General features: G+C 37.0%; 1 protein-coding gene across 1 annotated transcript in view; it reads left to right on the top strand.

Moving 5' to 3' along the window:
- The window catches only part of LOC118742070 (transcription factor SPT20 homolog), a gene marked incomplete at its 3' end in the record, with an annotated part of 210,209 nt that extends 188,833 nt beyond the window's left edge, over positions 1–21,376 (top strand). Inside the window, exons 6-7 of the mRNA XM_036474038.1 lie at positions 20,631–20,805; positions 21,347–21,376. Coding sequence (XP_036329931.1) covers positions 20,631–20,805; positions 21,347–21,376 — 205 coding nt within the window. The remainder of the gene's footprint in view (positions 1–20,630; positions 20,806–21,346) is intronic.
- Between the last annotated feature and the right edge of the window lies 1 nt (position 21,377).

Genomic DNA, 21,377 nt, shown 5'->3' with positions numbered 1-21,377 from the left:
TCTTTCCACAATCTAAGTTCTCTCAACCTCAGGGCACTCTGTGAAGCACTTTCCTTGATAAAGAGGTCAATCGGTGGCAGATGGCAGATGATATTCAATGCTTCCGTTGAACATAATCTGATCGCCCCAGTAATCGCAATGCAGGCTGACCTTTGTACCCTGCCTAACATTGTGCGTATGTAGTTCATCTCTACGGCTTTCCACCAAACCAGTGAACCGTATGCAGTAAATGGGCAAATCACCGCCTTGCACTTACTACCATAGCAGGGTTGTTGCGAATATTATTCCGAAATAAAAGTCCTTTCCGGATAATAAACAAACCGCCTGTCCAAATTAAACAAATTTGGTATCATATGAAAGAGGACTGAAATTACTTTAAAACAAAAATAACAAACGATCTCTATTTGTATATTTTTTTAAATTTAATACTAAAGAACTGTATATACCTGACACAAGGTTGTTCTATGCCAATTAGTTAAAATTTTTTATTGAAATATCTTTCAATAGGTGGCTTTTCTCGTTTAGGCATATCAGTTTAAAAATCTTTTTAAGTCCTCTTTCATTTGATACCAAACTTATTTAATTTGGATAAGCCGTTTGTTTATTATCCGGAAATGTCTTTTATTTCAGAATAATATTCGCAACAACCCTGATCCATAGCACAAGATCAGGTCGTGGGCCCCACCTCTTACCCAGCATTTTCTTGAAGGGATAGAGAGCACCATAGGTCTTTTTTACTCGGTTCTCTGTGCTCATTTTCTAGTTTAATTTCGGTGTGAGAATGACTCCCAAATACTTAGCGTAAGGGGAAAGGGAAAGAGTATGTCCATTTAAAGCAGTTAGGGTAAAATTAGAAATATTTTCCTTGTAGTGAATAAGAGTAGTTTCTTAATGAGTAATTGTTATGCTTATATTGAAAGAATGCTTAAGTTTGTTCTAGTAAAACTATCATGCGGTAGGACAAATGCAAGTAACGATTATTTTGTAATAAATATTAAGCTTATTCCCTATGTATTTATATAAGCAGTGGTTATTATGTCTGGACTAGGCACTCACATTTTCTTTTCTTACTGACCTTCTTGTAACATAAATTTCTTACATCGTTTTAATTCACGTTAGTGTTCTTCTAAGAGTCAGAGTGTGAGATAATCATCACATACTATTTATTTTTAATAAATAACAATTTTTCCACATTTTCTTCATGTGCATTTCAAACATACCGCGAACTACTAGAATTTCAAAGTACATTCATAGACGCATACACTACTACTAGCAGACATGTTCGTCATACGACCTGTCGCCTTTCGATTTTTCTCGCACTGAAGTTAATTATACGCCAAGTGGGTACTTTAGCTGACTATTCACAAATAGGTTAGTGTTATGTGTTTTCGGTAAGAAGATTAAAAAAAGAAAAAATGTAAAAATCCCCAATGTTTTTGGCTGGGCTTCAATTTGTTGAATTTTAGTAAAATAAATTGCACAAAGTGTAAAGGCAAACTTGTATTTTCTTAGGAACAGTTAAAATGAAAATCCTCTTACAAACTAGGTGAAAAACTGGAAAAAACTTGATTCAATTCTGTTGAGTATTTAAACTTTGTTTTATTTTTTTTTTATATATTTGATATATATTATATAATAATATTTGAGTATAATTTTATTCCATGAGTTGTTGCTAGCTTAATTTCTATGTATGTACATACCTTTCCGTAGATGTACATATGTTTTTATGCATATATGTATGTATATATGTACATACATATGTATGCAAATACATGTGTATACGCTCGTATAATGTATCTATGTTCTGACCATAGTAAATGTACATAAATAATAACAATATGTATAGCATTTATTTTTATTAACAAATTTCAGTGAACAACAAAAATATAAATGGTTTCGTATTTACTTGGCGTGTTTTGTGGTTAAATTGTTGATAAGATTTAACTGTTGTACCATAAAAAAATGCAATCAAAAATACGAGTATTCGGTGAATAATAAATTTTAAATAAAAATGGAATTATTCATAAAAAATAAAGTAGCTTTATAAAAGTTTTATTAATTGAAAAATGTATGAAAACGTTAATTTATAAAGCTCTTTAAACCTACTTTATTTTTTATGAATAAGGTCAAAAATATTTTGCTGTACTACACGTATTTAACATTTAACTTGTTTTGGCAGTCGTATTTACTTATTGCAGGAGAAATATTTGAATGATGCGAACTAGAAAATACGCTTTAAAACTTTCATCAAAAAGTTCTCGTTCAATTTAAATACCTAAGTCTGCTTTTAAAATTTACCATCATTTATTTATTTGTACAAATTTATGTATGTATGTATATGTATAAATAACACGAAATACCCGACATGCTTTTACTGCATTAATAAAAATGAAGAATGGCATTTTTTGTATTTCAAACGGCATTCGATTGGAATTCAAAAGCTGTTGCCAAGCAAAAGGGATTACTTGTGCAGAAGCCTTTTAATAGCAGCCACTGCAGAATTCCAGTAAAATGGCATGTAAGTAAAATGTGAAAAAATATCTCAAATAATTTTTTTTTTTTTTAAGAAATAGCCTAAAACACGATTAATCAAACTAATAACAGAAGGCAGCAAATATTGTCTCGGCAACAGCATAGCAAAGACAAATGCATAAATACTCGTAGGCACGGCGCGCCGTTAGCCCTTCCATCAAAAATCATTTATCTTGCTTTCGACAGAAATCGATTCGATTGCAAAGCTGAGCAGAATAAGAAATTTTAAAACAAAAAGGACACGGCAAAGAAATAGTATACCTCTCCGTATTTGAGTATGACATTCGGAAAATTGGAAGGGTAAAAATATTTTATTTAAAAATAGAAGCATATACGATTTTAGCAGGTGCATACATACATACAAATGTAAAATTTACAAAATCACAAGATTAATGAATTACTTTTTAACCAGAATTAGAAAGTGTCTTTGAGAATAAATATATATGTATGTATGTTATGCCATGTTATTGGATTAAGATGTGCGCGCTAGGTCATACACATTTTCTCATTTAAATTTTAACCGACAAAAACATTTTCTACTCTAGGAGAATTTACATTTTCTAAAACAATTAGAAAATTATAATCCGAATTTCACCGCACAAATACTATGGAGAGGCCAATGAAAAGGTAACATTTTTTTTTGTAGAAAAGAAGACACCATTAAACCCAGAAAAATAATTTCCCCTTCCTCTTGCCATGAAATGGAATAATGGAATCATTTTTTATGAAATTGGCATAACTTTTATGATTTTATAAGTCCGAACTGCATTTTGATATGAACTCTAACGTATAATTTCCTCTAAATTGGGAATGTGATGTCAGAATTTAAGAAGGTGGGAGAGTTTTCGAGATACAGCCTTTTTTTGAGATCTGAAAAAAAAATAGAAATGAGAAATTAGTGGCGACTAGTATTTTCAGGTACAAAATAGCATATTGCAGCCAAAACGTGTGAAGTGTTTCGTTTGAAATCACTTTCGCAAATTTTTTTTTATCATTAGAACGTTGCGCTGCCCAAGTCCAATCCTTGGTTTTATCGCATTGCAGTACACCTCTAACCAGTGGGCTACTCGGGGCTAGTGGTGAGTTTTCCAAGCAATGTCGTGTTCGACATTTTCTTATTTTCATTTTCAATTTCGTCAGAAGTATCGGTATTTTTTCAAATATTATGACCTTATACGCACATTTGGTGATTGGTCGGGACTATTACAGGGATATCTCGGAATAGTAAGGGACCATTTCGGCACTAGATGATTTTGGGAAAAATTCACGACTTTTTCAGAACCAATTGAGAATCACCTCATCTAACCTCATAAGTATGTATGTATGTGAACCGTCTAAGGCGTTTCCAAGCCGTACAAAGATGTTTACACATAAAATTTCATTAGTGCCTTTTTTTGTTTTTCTTACCAAGTACACATATATAAGTATTTACATTAATTTATCACGAAAGAAATTTTCACTAAATATACTTTTTTAATTTTATATTTTTTATATGGCCTACAATGATATTTAAAAAAAAAAGCGGACATTTTTTTGACAATTGCTACTAACAGTTTCATATACTTGGATTACAACTAAAATTTTTGTTTACAAGTAGACCTTATAAATCTTTAGGCTTAACAGAAGGTTTGTGTTACTCTTTTTAGAATTTTTTGTCACAAATCAAAAAAGTAAAGGAAACACTTTCACTCATTCCCCCATGCAATATTGATAACGTTGTTTAAATAAGTAATAAACTCATAAAACAAACGAATAAAATGTAAGAAAAAGCAATTTTCAGAATTAGGAAAAAAAACTTGTTCTACCTAAAATACTCTCACCATTTTCTCTACAATAATAAAGAAATAAAAAAATGAAATGAGTGCAATGGGGTATAGTGGAGTGCAATGGGGTATAGTCATTGCGCTGGGTATGCAGTTACAGTTGCATGGCTATACTCAATCCCGACTCTTGCGTCCTCGTTCGCGCACTCTGGGCAACGTGAGCAACCCATGTGCGAGATGCGGTAACCAATCCGAGTGGAGCCTTGGGTCACGGCAGAAAGAGAGGGAGCTTCGGTGGGGCCACTCTGACTTATTCGGTTTAAGGGCTCACTGAAGTCTGCAGCGTCTGTTCACCAGTAGGTGCGGCTGCAAGCGGGTGTCTGCTTGGAGCAAGCGGCTCGCTATATAAACGTGTATTTGGTTGCGAAACCACCCCCGTCCCAGCAATGGGTTGTGCGCTGGGCTTGGGACCCGCCACGTAAAAACCACTTCCAGTGAAGAAGCAAGGCAAAGCCTCGGATGAGACCCCCCCTTATGATGACGACCACGGCAAATGTTTAAAGGACTACGATTTGAGGGCATGCACCTGGAATGTCCGGACCCTTAATGGGGAAGGTGCCTCTGCCCGGCTGGTTGATGTCCTCGTAAGGACAAAAGCTGACATCACCGCCATCCAAGAAATGCGTTGGACGGGGCAAGGCAAAGAATGTCTGGGGCCTTGCGACGTCTACTACAGCTGCCATGTAAAGGAGCGCAAATTCGGAGTTGGATTTGTGGTGGGAGAGAGACTCCGTCGCCGAGTACTGTCGTTCACCCCGGTGGACGAGCGTCTAGCCACAATCCGCATCAAAGCGAGATTCTTCAACATCTCGCTCATCTGCGCCCATGCCCCGACGGAAGAGAAGGATGAGGCATCCAAGGATCTCTTCTATGAGCGCTTGGAGCGCACGTACGAGCGCTGCCCCCGTCATGATATCAAAATCGTGCTTGGCGACTTCAATGCCAGGGTGGGCAAAGAAGGGATCTTTGGAACCACCGTCGGAAAATTCAGCCTCCACGACGAAACGTCCGACAACGGATTGAGGCTGATCGACTTCGCCGGGGCCCGAAACATGGTAGTATGCAGTACTAGGTTCAAGCATAAAAAGATCCATCAAGCTACCTGGCTGTCTCCGGATCGAAAAACGATAAACCAAATCGATCATGTTGTGATAGACGGAAGGCACGCTTCCAGTGTTTTAGACGTACGCACACTCCGAGGCCCAAACATCGACTCGGACCACTATCTTGTTGCAGCCAAGATACGCACCCGCCTATGTGCAGCAAAAAATGTGCGCCCAAATATGCAAGGAAAGCTTAACGTCGAAAAGCTGCAATCACAACAGACAGCCAGCGCTTTCGCTACTCGACTCTCACACCTGCTCTCAGAGAGCACTCTTCAACAAACCGACATATGCGAGCAGTGGAACCACATTTCCCGCTCATTAAGTACCGCCGCCGAAGAAGTAGTCGGATTTCAGCGAGCCCGAAAGAACAACTGGTACGATGAGGAGTGTCAGGAAGCTGCAGAGAAAAAAGATGCCGCCTACAGGGCCACGCTGCGATCGGGCGCAACGCGCGCTATGTGGGACCGCTATAGGGATCTGAAGAGGGAAGCGAGACGTATTTGCCGCAACAAGAAGAGAGAGGCAGAAATACGTGAGTGCGAAGAGCTTGAAATGCTGGCCGACAGGAGGAATGCCCGAAAATTTTACCAGAGAGTTAGGCGACTTACGGAAGGTTTAAAGACCGGGGCGCACTCCTGTAAGAACAATAATGGCGACCTAGTAACTGATGTCCAGAGCGTACTTAAATTATGGAGGGAACACTTTTCCGCCCTACTAAATGGCAGCAGCACAGAAAGTTGTGGAGAAGAAGAACCCGAGCCCGCAGTCGATGATGACGGAGTCGACGTTCCACCGCCTGACTATGACGAGGTACGTATAGCAATAACGCGGCTGAAAAACAACAAAGCCGCTGGAGCTGACAGCCTGCCAGCTGAGCTATTCAAGTACGGCGGCGAGGAGTTGATAAGGTGCATGCATCAACTCTTGTGCAGAATATGGTCAGATGAACGCATGCCCGACGACTGGAATTTAAGTGTGCTCTGCCCAATCCACAAGAAAGGTGACCCCGCCATTCGCGCCAACTACCGCGGGATCAGCCTTCTAAGCATAGGTTACAAGGTCTTATCGAGCGTATTGTGCGAAAGACTGAAGCCCACCGTCAATGAACTGATTGGGCCTTATCAGTGTGGCTTTAGACCTGGCAAATCCACCATAGACCAGGTATTCACAATACGCCAAATCTTGGAAAAGACCCGCGAGAAAAGGATCGACACTCACCACCTATTTGTCGACTTTAAAGCCGCTTTTGACAGCACTAAAAGGAGTTGCCTATACGCCGCTATGTCTGAATTTGGCATCCCCTCAAAACTCATACGGCTGTGTAAAATGACGTTGAGCAATACCACCAGCTCCGTCAGAATTGGAAAAGACCTCTCCGAGCCGTTCGCCACAAAACGGGGTTTCAGACAGGGCGACTCCCTTTCATGTGACTTCTTTAATCTGATGTTGGAGAAGATAATAAGAGCTGCAGAACTGAACCGCTCAGGAACAATTTACTACAAGAGCGTGCAATTGCTGGCTTATGCCGATGACATCGACATCATCGGTAACAAAAACCGCGAAGTCTGTTCTGCCTTTTCCAAGTTGGATAGGGAAGCAAAGCGCATGGGTCTGGTGGTAAACGAGGACAAGACGAAGTATCTCCTGTCATCAAACAAACAGTCAGCACATTCGCGCCTTGGCACCCACGTCACTGTTGACAGTTACAATTTCGAGAAAGTAGAGAATTTCGTTTACTTGGGAACCAGCATTAACACCGATAATAATGTCAGCATTGAAATCCAACGTAGAATCACTCTTGCCAACAAGTGCTACTTTGGACTGAGTAGGCAATTCAGGAGTAAAGTCCTCTCTCGACGTACGAAAACCACGCTCTATAAGTCACTCATCATGCCCGTGCTGGTATATGGCGCAGAAGCATGGACAATGACAACATCCGATGAGGCGGCTCTTGGGGTGTTTGAGAGAAAGATTTTGCGGAAGATTTACGGTCCTTTACGCGTTGGCGACGGCGAGTACCGCAGACGATGGAACGATGAGCTGTATGAGCTTTACAACGACATAGACATAGTGCAGCGAATTAAAATACAGCGGCTCCGCTGGCTTGGCCATGTCGTTCGAATGGACACCGACGCTCCAGCTCTGAAAGTATTCAACTCGGAACCCGCTGGTGGTAGCAGAGGAAGAGGGAGGCCCCCACTGCGATGGAAAGATCAGGTGGAGAAGGACTTGGCTTCACTTGGCGTTTCCAATTGGCGTCAGTTGGCACAGAGGAGAAACGACTGGCGTGCTTTGCTGAACTCGGCCAAAATCGCTTAGGCGGTTACAGCGCCAAAAAAGAAGAAGAAGAAAAAAATGAAACGAAAGCGACCCTGGCTACCCTTCCATTCACTTTCATACTCTTAACCTTTTTACTCCCGACCTTATAACCAGCCATGATGCCATTTCATTTCGTGATTGTTTGTGGCATTGAATGAGCGGTTGAATGAACGAGGAAACTTTAAGCCGACCACTAGCCACTCAGTTGTACGCAAGTAGAATACTAAAAATACCACAACCATTTGTTGTTGTTGCTGCTGTTGAACAGCCTTCCGCATTCACGACTCCTTCACGGCCACATTGGGCATACACGTAACCTTCGTTATTATTTTCGTTCAGACAATAAGTGAGTGATCTTATTTTCCCTAGGCGCAATTTTCTACCTACTACACAAATACCTACAAACAACCCTGAAAGGCACTCAGAGGGCAATGTAAGTAAAGAAGGATAGCGAAAAAAAAAAATAAACATTAAGATGAAAATGTAGGCGACCACCAAGAAATCGAAAAGAAATTAAAATTAAGCTATTGGAGTTGGAGGCGACGACCGAAAGGTTGATGGGTGGCAAAAAATGTCGCATGTTTGCACGTCGCAAAAATGCTTACCAGCATTCGCCAGCCGTTCGCCAAAAGGAGAAAAGAATTTCACTAGCATAAATACGTGACAGCGGCGGCAAGCAAAGCGCAGCCTAAGCAAACACAAGCGCCCAAATTTTGAAGAGCAAATCTTTATACATATTAGGGCTATTCGCGATTCGGTGCATAAGAGCTGACAAATTTATGCAATTGCAGAAATATGCCATGGATTGTGAGCGACCTTTATTAAACTGTCATGGTAAAACTTTTTTAATCAGCTGATAGAAATGTCAACCAGAGTTGCAATGCATAGCATTTTTATGCTAGGGATTTTCGGTATTGCAAATTTGTCAAGCCATGACAAATGCAAATGCGTGTATTTTGTTTGTGTATTGCAAATAATTTGCAATACAAATTTGCAATGCAATGATGCTAGGCCATTTGCACCGGATCGCGAATAGCCCTATTAGATTGGTTGCTTGTAAGATGCTTTTCTAGCGCTCAGTTGCTTTGCGCTTGATGGCTGCCTACTTGCTTGCTTGCTTGCTTACTTGAGCGCTCCTTTTTTCTTGCTTTACCTTTTTTATTTATTTATATTTTTTTTTCATTCTACCTTTTTTCGCCTAACTTTCTTTGTATTCCCTACAACTCGTCGTTTCCCTGTTCCACTTTGTTTTTGTTGTACTTTAGAAAGCAACCGAAAAACTTGTGACAAAATTGCAAGCACGTTGCTGCAACAAACTTAATCCTCTCTCCTGCCATAGCTTGTGTATTTAGTACTTTTATTTGTTGTTATATTTTTATGTTATTCTTGGCATTGTCGTTGAGTTTACTTACACAAAATTTTTGTCTTGTTTTCCCTCTTCGCGCGCAAAACTCGCTTCAGCTTCTTAGAAAGTTCTCAAAACGTGCTTCGAACTTCGACAACATGATTAGGCGGCTGGTTCAGTTGGGTTAAGTTTTCTTCGGAGCGAGTGCAAACACTCCGACTTTGACATGCTCACGCATGCACACACTCAGCTGTACAAGGGCTGGTGAACTTGCATTTCTCTAAGCCTTTTGGGCTAAAAATTCAATAAAGCAATATTAGTTGGACTGTGGAATGTATTTACTTTGATGAGTGGAAAGTTATATAGGGAACAGTTATTTGGCCGCGCAAAGTTGGTTGTAAAAATCAATATTAGTTAAATTTATGTCAGCTCAATGAACTGCAAATAGGAGGGCAGGGTTCGTCGACTTTCTCGGTGCAATAATGGACTAAATAAAAAGGTGTTATGAAAAATAAATTGTTCCACTCCTTTTTAAATTTTTGGCCTATTTTAAGATCTTAAGCATTTTCTGGGCTCTTCGGGATTCTCGGAACTAAATCGTCACCGAACATGCACGAAAGTCCGGAGAATCCCTAAATAGCCCCAAAAATCTTAAGTACCTAATCCCGAATATCCCGAGAAAATCCCTAGAATCCCAAAGTAGTCCCGAAAATCAAGAAATAGTGCCGAAATAGTCCCGAAAATCCAAACGTAGTCCGGAAGATTCTTAAATAGACAGGAGAAACCCAAAATAGTCCCCAGAAACCGGAATAGTCAAAAAATCCCAAAATTGTCTCAAGCATCCCCAAAATCTCGAAGGATTAGCAAAAATTCCGAGAACCCCGATAGTTCCCCCAATACCGAAGCTCTCCCGGAAATCTCGTAATAGGCCGAAAATTCCGAAAATCTCGAAATAGTTTCGAAAATAGCCACGTAGTCAAGAAAATTCTGCAGTAATCTCAAAAATCATTAAGCGGTGCTGAAATATCCCGTATGATCTAAAGTACATTCAAAAATTTCGAAAAGTATCACACGAATAATCACAAAAAGTTTTTTGTTCAAAATGGGACTAGTATTGGGGTATTTAGTATCCTTATACGTATATATAAATACATATACAGTTTTTTTTGCAACTTGAATAAAATCAATAAACCGCAATTTCGAAATTACTATTTGGCTGTCATGATTTTAATTATTAATCAAACAAAGCAAATGTGAAATGACATGAAACGAGGTGGGGAAAAGTTTACCGAGAAAACTGTCAGCCATTTCAAAGCAAACCCCAAAGTAACTTTTGACAGCGCGCAAGAATTATTTATTAGCGGTGGAGAAGCAGCAACGTAAAAAAGATGTTGCTGTAGCAAATGAGTTGCTTTTTGTGCGATTTTGTGTATTTCTACATATTCCATATTTGTAATTACTTAAATGATAAAGCAAAAAAAAAAAATTAGTTATGTTTCTCACAAAGAGAGTAATAGAATTTTAGAAAAATTTGCTGACTACTGGCAAAAACATAAAACGATTGCAAACTGCTAGACACTTAGCACTTATTAAACGTTAAATAAAGTGAACATAATCTCTTTTGCTCAATCATAAAATAAACATGTTACAGAACATCAAAATTGTTCAGTAGGCTAAATTAATTTTTCCATTCACCACTCACTTCGTAATAGAGAAAATTCTTTTTGCTTAAATTAATTCTTAAATTTACCTTTGGCTTCTATTAAAAGTAAATAAACTTAATTTCCAAAATATTATAAACAAAAACTTTGACAGAAACGCATTGCGAGAAATCCACTGAAATCATTTAAAGCGCTGTGGCACGTGCAACAAAATGTGGCATTTAAATTTTAAATATTTTAAAGTCAAAAAGGGTAACAGAGCAGAATGATAACTCTTGTAAAGATGATTCAAAGCAGAAAATGCAAAATTTAGATGAAAAAACAAAACATAATACGCTGCAGGGCAGTCGGCTGCTCTTATAGTACATATATGTATGTATGTATAAGTATGTAAAGGAAAATATGTTGAAGTAGTGTAAACACAAGAAGCGGTAAGGGCAGACAGCTGGACGTAAATAGAAATGCAGAGTGTCCCAAGGGAATACCTGTACGCTTACAAATGTAATATCGCCAGATACTTACCTACGGACATACGTGCATACATACATATAAATGTACCTACTAATACATACACTTTCATATATGTATGAAGTAAGTTGTTATGACTGACATGGTCACAGGCCCAATCACACATTTAGTGGGTGGTGTTGAAGCAGAAAAACAATGGTTTGTGTGTCAAAAAACTAAAGACTTTCATGTGCTTGGCTGCAAGTACATATACATATGTATGTGTGCAAGTGCTTGTGTATGAAAAAGTGAATGTACTGAGGAATGATGACGAAAAAGGTAGGTCTTCAAATGACGCGACATCATGAACGACAATGGCCAAAAAGGGAAAAAGTGAAATGTAAAAGACAAGTCGAAATAGAAGTAAATTGGTATACATTAAGAAGGATCGAATATTCACTGTTAAAAAAGTGGATTATTTTTTAAGTGTGAATACTACCAGATTAAGAGCGCTGGTTGGAGAACCTAAAACCTTAGACACCGGTTCTTCTCTAGCCCATAAACATTATTTATAAGTTAAAATATCTAGCGTGCGTGTTTGGAGTTTCTTGTATTTGAAGATTGCATTTTATTTACTTGTGTTCAGCTACAATTTTTTTTTTGGGAAAAATCACCCTTCGCCCTAATGTAGACAAAACATATGTAGTTGTGCTCCAAACATAATCACACATACAACCGTGTTAAAGGTGTCTCCAGAAAAACAGCAGCCATGCACAAAAAACGACAGCTTTTGAAACACGAAACCAGGTTAAAACTCTGAAATATGCTAAAGCATACTTTCAGGCGTTTTTCATAATAAATTCCTACTCATCGCTGGCAGCAGTCAGAGTGGTCTAGTGAATAAACATAACATTCCTATATACTTACACATACTTGCATGCATACATACATACATATATTCAACTCAGAGTATTTAAATAAACATTTCTTGCGTTTTGCAAATCCGTTTTCGACTTTTTGCTTTTAAAACTTTGTTGTGACGCCACTTTGATACGCCGCTGGAACTGTGGGAATAGACCCAAATGCAGCTAGAGCAGGTGTTACCGTAACAACTTCATGCTGAATACCTTGTTTTGCGTTCTTCCTATGTTGCTCGGACCCAAAAATGTTAATTTTAATAGAACCAGAACAACAAAAAAGGAAAATAAAACAACAAAAACCTACGCAAAGCATACGGCCAGGAGCCAACTAATGGCGCATTGGCGTCTGCGCACTCTGGGTTAAATTTTTAGTGGCGGAATAAAAAGAGGGGAAAATTTTACTAAGAGAGAAAACAAGAAAGGAACGCAGCAAATAAAACACACAAGCAAAAACAAATGCTGAAAACTTAAAACTTGCTCTTTCACGCTCTTTCATTGATTAAATCTAATTCGAATTTTTATCAGGTGGCAACGCTCTTTTAAAATATTTTTCGAAACAAAGCGTTCTTATACCCCATTCCTTAAACATCTGTATTTAATTGCTTTATTTAACTTATGAAAAAATGGCATTTTACTTTAAAGAGGTAGATACAACATTCTTAATCTTTCTTTGTCGTTTCAAGCAATCCTTTCTATCTAAGTACCCATATTGAAATATTTCTTTTACCGTATTAATTAATTTAATTTTAACTTTTCGAACAGGTGGCAGCACTCTTAAATGGTATTTTCGAGAGAAATCGTTTTTGAGTCATTTCCTTTGACATGCACCTGGTGGCGTTACTTTTAATTTAACTCATAATTTGATCAATTTAAACTTAAAAAAAAAGTGGCAACCCCACCCATGTTATTTTAATATTTTACTTATTTATAAAAATATTAGTACTACTTTTATACCGCAGCTTTATAAACAACTTCACTCGTCTGTTTCTAGTCGCTTTGCTAAAAAGTTAAAAGTAATCGGTAAAACGCCTTATTTCAGCTCCTTGAACTTTATGCCCACTTCCCCACCGCTCCATGAATTTATGACCCTCTAAACTTTATAGCTCGACTTTTAAAAACTCATTAGGTATGCATTGAATCAAGTGAAAAATCTTCGCAAAAGAGATTTGCAACTCACGCGGAAAAATGCTTTGGAAAAAGCTAAACTCCAACAAAGAAAAACAAAATAAAGGAAAATATGCAAGCGGAGAAGCATAAAATTATTTACGATCAAAGCTAAAGCAGTTCGTCAAAAGCCAGTAAATTACATAACAAATGTATGTATGTGTATAAAGTTTATACTATAAAATATTTTGCGTATGTGTACAACATATACGTAAGTATGTATGCCGGTTTGCTTATATGCCATGCAAAAAATGCGATTACTCCGGGATGACTCCGGGATCAATCGCGAAAGGAATATGCGACTAATACCACTTTCCAACTTTTTATATGGAGGGAAGTGTTCCATTTTATTTAAGGATAAGGATTTCGTTGATTAAAAGCGTACATATTACACTGACAAAAACCAAAAATTTTTAAAACACACGAAAAAATCAATATATTCACAAAACTCGGAGTCAAATATAGTGTAACTGCGTTTATAATTTTTCTCTCTGAGGTCAGGATTTTTTTTAAAGGACTTTGAAATATCTAGCATATGATTGAATAAAAAAATGATTTAAAAGATTTGGTGCATTGTAGAGTAACAATATGGGTTCCATTAAAAGGAAAAATTCTGTAGAATTGAAATAAATTTAATTTTTTGGTGCACCAGGACGAATAAGTGTTGAAAATGTCCTTTTAAAACGTTTATCCTTGAATATCTTTGGAAATTTCCAATATTTATTATTGAAAAAGATTTATGTCAAGAACTAATATGTAAACTACCACATCCTCGAATTTCGTCCTTCTAACTTTATTAGAACCGATTTTAAAAAAATTGATATTGATGGTGCACCTAAAATTTATTTATTTTTTCTATTCTACACAATTTTTTTCTTTTAATTGATACCCATATTGTTATTCTAAAATCCACCGAATCTTTTGAATAATTGTTCAATTCAATCATATTCTAGAAATCTCAAAGTCCTTTAAAAAAACCCCTGACGTCAGTGAGAAAAACTAAAATTGCATTTTTAATATATTTTGGCCCCTAGTTTTGTGAATATATTGATTTTTTCGTGTGCAAAATTTACTGTCGCACGGTGTCATCGAACTCGGTGATTGTTTCCGTATGGGATCAGGAAAGGATGAGTCGAAACTAATCGCACCTAAATGAGACTAGCTACGCCTAACTAATACCAAATTGATCTCCATTAAGACTAATCTCGGAATACTCTCTTAATAGATTAGTCGCACAATTTTTTGCAGGGTTTATTCATGGGTACAAGTGTGTTTGAAAACCCTTGCATGCACACTTACACAATATTTATGCGTGCGTGTGCATTGGGGCAAGGACAAATATTTATCGCCTCGTAAAATGCAAACGCGTTCTCCTCAAATCCGTCTGCTATCCACTTTCTCAATGCTCGCGTTTCGCTGCTTTATCCACTTTTCAACTTAACGCATTTGATGTGGAAACTCCACAAATCTTTGCAAAACATAATGCGATTTTAACGCAATACATATATACCACTCAACTGTTTTCTTACTAGCGCAGGCAACACCAAAGCAAATCAGTAAACCAATCAATTTTCTTGCCTACAGCAATTGGCGGCGCTATCAGCCAAAACGCATTTATGCGCACGCCCTCCAGCAGCGCTGCGGTAACCCTACATTTACGCACATTTTGCTTTCTATCTGTTTCATCAGCCGCCGTAAATCGCGGCAAAATGAGCTTACAACATAATACCATTTGCCTAATGAGATTTTAAATAAATGCCTTTTTAATTTTTCGACCGCTTGTTGCGTTAACTTTTTGGGATTTGGATTTGCTTTCTTGCAAATAGAGAAATATTTATTTACTATTTGTAGGCTTCCGTCCATAATGTAGGTATTTTTCTTTACAATTATCTACCATTACGATGGATATTAGCATACCGTTACAATTACCATTACCATTACAATTATCAATACAATTACCATTTCTATCTCCATAACCATTACTTGTATCATTATTATTACCATTACTATTACCGTCAACATTACTATTACCATTAGAATTAGCATTACCTACACCAGTACCATTATCATCGTCATTACCATTACCATTACTTTTTTCAGTACCATTACTGGTACCAATACCATTAGCATTAGCATTACCATTAACATTGCCATTACGATTACCGTTACCATTAGCATTATTATTAGCATTACCATTACTATTAGTATTTGCATTACCATTACCATTAGCACCACCAAGACCATTCGCATTACCATTACAATTACCAATACTTATCTACCCACACTACTTCGTGTTTGTAAACATATATTTTGCGTACGTACCAAAATCTTTCTTTGGTTCACCAATTCTAAAATTGTTTCTATGTACTTATGTATTTGTTTAAAATATTAACAGTCAATTCTTTTTCGCTTTAACATCCTTTAAAGTTTCTCCAAATCTTACAAAAATGTAGTGCAACGACATTGACTTTTAATTCTTTCCGCCCAAGTGCCATTGCACAACGATTTCTAATATTGAATTCGGCGCCAAAGCACACAACAGAGTGCCAACCACAAAGCGAATTCGAAAACTATAGCAACTAAAGTGCCTTCACTAGAAAAAAAAAATCTGCACTTTTTCCCATCAAATACTCACACACTACCACGAATATTTCAAATTTTTTTGACTAACGCTCTGAACAATGATATCCTTGAAGCATCAACAGCAGCAGAGAGACGCTGGCAGCAGCACCACATCAACCAGTCAAAGCGCACAATCTCATAGCAAATCAAAAAAAAAAAATAAAAATAAGGCCTTTGTGTTTGCTCAGCGCTGCTAAGCTATGTGATGCGCCTCAAAGGCAACCGCTGCTACTTTTTTCACACTCACATCAAAGCGATTTGCCTGTACGCCGCAGCGTTGGCTTCGTCAACCGGTTCCTTTTGGCTTAATATTTTCGGCAGCAGCGGCGCCAGCCAGCATCTGCATTTCATGCAAAGTCTGTTTGTTAGTAGTTCGCCTGCCTCACCGCTTGACTGCCTAAATGTATGCTACTCTATGGCACAATCGCTCTGCAAATCGCATGTCTGCCTGCTGCTTATCGCTGCTTCTGCGGCATTTGCTTTACTGCGTGGCATAACAAACGAATGCAACGCAACGATTGTGCGTTTTGCTGTGTTTGTGGTGTGAATCCTTTGAATGGCGAGTGAGTGCTTGAGTGGCAGCAGGGAAATTTCGGTGTTGCATTGTTCGTAAATTCGCTATTCTTAGCTTTGGCTTTTGAGATATTTTTTCCGTTTGTACCTCCTTTTTTTCTTTAAGTGCTTTGTGCGTTTAGCCGTATCGCTTGTTGGTTAGCAGCCTCTCTTGATAATACTTGTCTTATGCGCTTTGAAGTTGGAAAATTGATCTTCTAAAAAGGGAAAAAGAAGTGAGTAAAAAAGACGGCCAAATTCGATACTGGGAATCGAAACTTAAATCGGCTGTTTTTTTTTTTTGGTAAAAAGTTCGCATATCGCAACGTTCGGTATTTAAATTATTCGATCGTTTTAAATTGTTGGCAATTCTAATATTTTTATTTTATGCGATGGAATTGCAGCAAATAAATATATATGTACATATTAGGGGTATTCTCTGAGTCTTGCAAAGCCCTTGCACGGTGCACGGATTGCACGGTTTGCAAAGCTGTCCCATACGAAAACCGGTTTTTACCGTGCAATCCGTGCAATCTGTGCACCATGCAAGGGCTTTGCAAGACTCAGAGAATACCCCTATTGTGTATAGATGCGAAACAGGAAACTAGATCGCTTGGATAACAATATGGACATAAGGATTATTGCTGTAGTTAGGACGACTTAAAGTGGACGTTTCGGCTAAGCAGTTGTAGTAATGATATTTTGGCATACATAGATATGTACGTACGATGGGTATTTACGTTGGCAATGCATTTCGGAAGGTACCATACTTTCACCCGGAGGCAAAGTTGCGCCAGGACGAGGCATATCCCCCTGCGATGGTTACAACCATTCGATTTTATAGTCGTTTCGATTGCTTCATAGAACATTTGTGGCGTCTGTTGTTGACTCGTAATTTTTTTTCAGTGAATCACGAATTGAAGTGACTCAGTAATGCTAGGCACTTTCATTATTTAGATAAAAATGCATTCAATTCCGCTAGGCTGTCAACGAATATATAACTTCCCTTGACTTACTATTTTGTATAAGACAAGCGGCCTTCTTTATGGCGAAGGTCGTTATAACTTTTACAAAAATCGTAATAAATGGCTCTGAACCAGGCAGTCTGATAGCTAATAAGCTACAAGTTTTACGATGAATTCCTAAATTTTTTTTGACTAATAAGACCAGTAAGAAAACCCCATTGTAAACAGTGTCGATGTGAAAATTCGAAAAACTTAAATCAGTAAGGCAAATTTTAAATCAAGCAGCATGTACATGCATATATATGTACACATGTATATGAATACTCTCTTTGAGAACATGTGTCTCATGTGTGTTATGAATCTTACACGGTACATGTATTTATTGTATACCCATATGACACCCCTTACCACTTTCATACTTACCAGTTTACGGTTTTTATTATATTATTTCTTGGATAATACTCACTCCATAAAATGCATACATAGGTACGTTTGTAGATTAGGGTGGTCGCAAAAAAAGAATAAAGTCGGAATTTTAATGCTCCTACCCCCTAGGATTGTTGTTTAGAGGTTGCTCAAAGCGCTCAAAGTTTTCCATGTTATCCATGTATTTTATGTATATGGGAAAAAAAATTTTTCATAGAAATGCTATATTCTTCTTTCGGAAAACTTTGTTTCTCTTCATGAGACTTTCAATACCCAATTGTTTATTTAACCAGATTTAATATAGGCTATGTTTTAAAGCAGTCCTAAAACCCCAAATAGTTCAATCGCTAGTAATAAAATATGGCAAAATAAAAAATTGGGTATTATTATTGGAGAGAAACAAAATTTTCTGATCGTAAAATATTGATTTTTAAGAATTCTATTCCATTTCTACAATAGTTGTTTTTTCCCCATATAAAATACATGGAAAACTTTGAGCGCTTTGAGTGGCCTCTAACTATTATTTTTATTTCCCAATCCTAGGGGTGAGAGCATTAAAATACCGACGTTATTTTTTAACATGCATTTGTGGACCACTCTAATGTAGATACATACCTTCTCCTGCTCCTTCTCTAAGCACTATCCCAGGCGGTTATTAGTTGTATGTGTTAATTAATGACATTAACATCGCGTCTATTATTAGTATTATGTTGGGGAATTATAATTGCATTTCGGATTTTTTTTTTTTGATTTTTTCGGATCATTTCATTCGTAACCAACAGCTGCCCGACATGCTTGTAACATTGTGGTATTTATGAAACACACGCACATACTTTAAGTTGTCTGGCCTTAGCCTGGCGGGGAATTTAGCTATGTATTTAGAAAATGGATGCCACGAGCACAGTTGATAACCCCATACCAATCATGCATAAATGTATGTACATATAAAATCGGGCCTATACAATAAAGTTTGTTTCCTTAAATTAGTCAGAATATTAATTTTCTTCTTACCACCAATTTGTACGGTGTCAAGAATTTAAATAGACCAGAGACATTTTCGTAGGTTTTAACTATTTTTTTTGTTTAAAAAATGTTTAATGTTTTTTAATGAAAATATATGTAGCTTGCTATCTCAAAAAATTGTAAAACAAATTTACAATCTTTGTAGAACCTTCATGAAAATTCGACGAACTTTAAAAAATGTTCAATAAAACTTAAAACTTGTTAACCGAATTTTTTTGTGTATACAGTTTTGAAGCCAATTAAGTTTTGGTATGATACAGTGCAAGTTTGAAGTAGCTGGGAACTACCGTTGATTTTTGACCATTTTTTATTTGCGCAACATAAGCAACACCTCTCACAAGTTTGTATACTAAGAATGTTTCTAAGAATTCGAATTAAAAATTTCAAAATTTTGACTCATATTATTTGGTTGGTCACGGTTAAGATTAAAATTATGATTAGGATTAAGATCGAGATAAAGATTAAAATTATGCCGAAAAGTACTCATATAATTCGCGAAGGTGTTTTTTGTTATTGTCCTCAGATCTACACCCTTCTTTCGTTTTTCAAATCTGAGGTGTCAGATTAAAGTGCTTGGTCTGTAGAGAGAAGCATTTAATTCAAACTATTTAATAAGCTAAGTTTATCATTATAATATGTGTATCGAGCGAAATGTTTTTGAAAAGGTTTTATTTCTTAACTGCATTAAGGAGGGTTGCCACCTGTTTAAAAAATCTAAATAAATTAAAACCGAGGCAATAAGATTGTTGAGATGTATACATATCACAATTTGGGTGTCAGACAGAATTAATTTAAAAGTTTTACTTTCGAAATATTTTGAAGAGCGTTGCCACCTGTAGAATTAAAATAAATTATGCACAGTTATATGAAATATTAAAATAATAGTGGTAAGAGCTCTTTAGTTTGAACATCTAGAATATTTTCGATGAATCTGTAGAGAGTTGCCACTGGTTTAAAAAGTTAAAATCAAATTAAATAAAAATATGGGTATCAATCGCAATGGGAGTGGAAAGGCTTTAACTTCTGCACTATATTGAGAAAGGTTGCCACGTATTTGAAAAATCAAATTAAACTTCATTTATTAATGAATTGAAATTTTTTTGCACTAAGCCTGCCTCTTGGTCCTTCGTATTCTGATTTGGCCTACTATGACTTTTACATGTCTCTTTCAGGCCTAAAAAAGCATTGAGTATGGATTTTATAAAAACGCAGCTATTAACTGTTTTCGCCTTGATAACATACAGGCCGATTCTGAACAGAAACTCACCGGGAGTTTTTCTCATCAGAAATCAAAACTCAGAATCAGAATCAGAAAACTTTTTAAAAATGTCTAGAAAACATTCAATAAAAATCACAAACAAACCGCCTATTTCTTCCTTTAAATAATAAAAATCAATAATTCTAAAGTTATGCGAAAATAATCCTATACAACAGGAGCTAATTCCGATTAAAATTTCGACTATTTATTCCTTACTTTTGATTTAAAGATTAAAAAATGCCTTTTAGCTGTTCTAGATTAATCTGGAGCGATGTAATGCTGGCAGATAGACCAGGTTAAATTAGTAAATTTCTTTGACCTCTTTGCTATTTTCGTTTCCTACTCGCAAAAGAGATTTGTCGAGCGATATCTGCGAAATAATTCTTTGCAGAGTTTAGAATTTTTAATGCATAAAAAAATTAAAATGATTTACTACAACAAATTTCTACATCCTTTTGCTTTTACAGAGCCGCACAAAAACTTGCACAAACACACAATTCCAGCAAAAGTCGCACCGCCGAACTGCCAAATGCCAGCGCACGAAATGGTGGATTTTGTGGAGCGCTACAGCGAGCGCCACCACCCATGCCACCAGGGCTGGCGCGAAGGCTTGCGAACAAGGAAAACTACGGCATCGGCAAGGTGAGTAGAACAAAATTATATTTTACAATACACAACCACTCTCTAACGAGAAAAGTTGGTGGCTCATGTATGCTATGTAAATGGATATGTTTTATGTATGTATATAAAGTACCAACTCGTATAGAATTACAAAGTTAAGTATTGCATGACGTGTGCCATAAAAACGCGATCCAATTACCGTCTACAATTTACCGCTAATAATCTTGGTCTGTCAACAAAATTGCTAGACATTTTAAGCGATTGTCCGGGCAGTGGATTTCCCTTTGCCCGGAGTCGAGCATAAATCTAATTTAAATTGGAATCCGCAGCAATTAAGATCGCAATCAGCGCGCTACTACTCCATGCACTTGACCAGCTGCAAATCATAAGTGAAATGAATAAAGTACTTCCCTTTTAAGTAGTTGTGCGCATTAGTCATATGCGGTAAATTAACAACCGCAACTGTAGGTTGCACACGTGATTTACTTTGCCGTTTTTTTTTTTTGGTTATTCTACGTAAAAGAAAAAAGAAATATTTGTTTCCCTACTCCCACTTTTACAGGTTAAGGTAATGTTGCGTGTCTCGGACACAA

This window comes from Rhagoletis pomonella, unplaced genomic scaffold, assembly GCF_013731165.1.
Source record: "Rhagoletis pomonella isolate Grant_MI unplaced genomic scaffold, Rhpom_1.0 Rhpom_scaffold_00006, whole genome shotgun sequence".
NCBI lineage: Eukaryota > Metazoa > Arthropoda > Insecta > Diptera > Tephritidae > Rhagoletis > Rhagoletis pomonella.
Note: the sequence above shows the minus strand (reverse complement) of the source record. Positions and strands in the feature narration are given on the sequence as shown.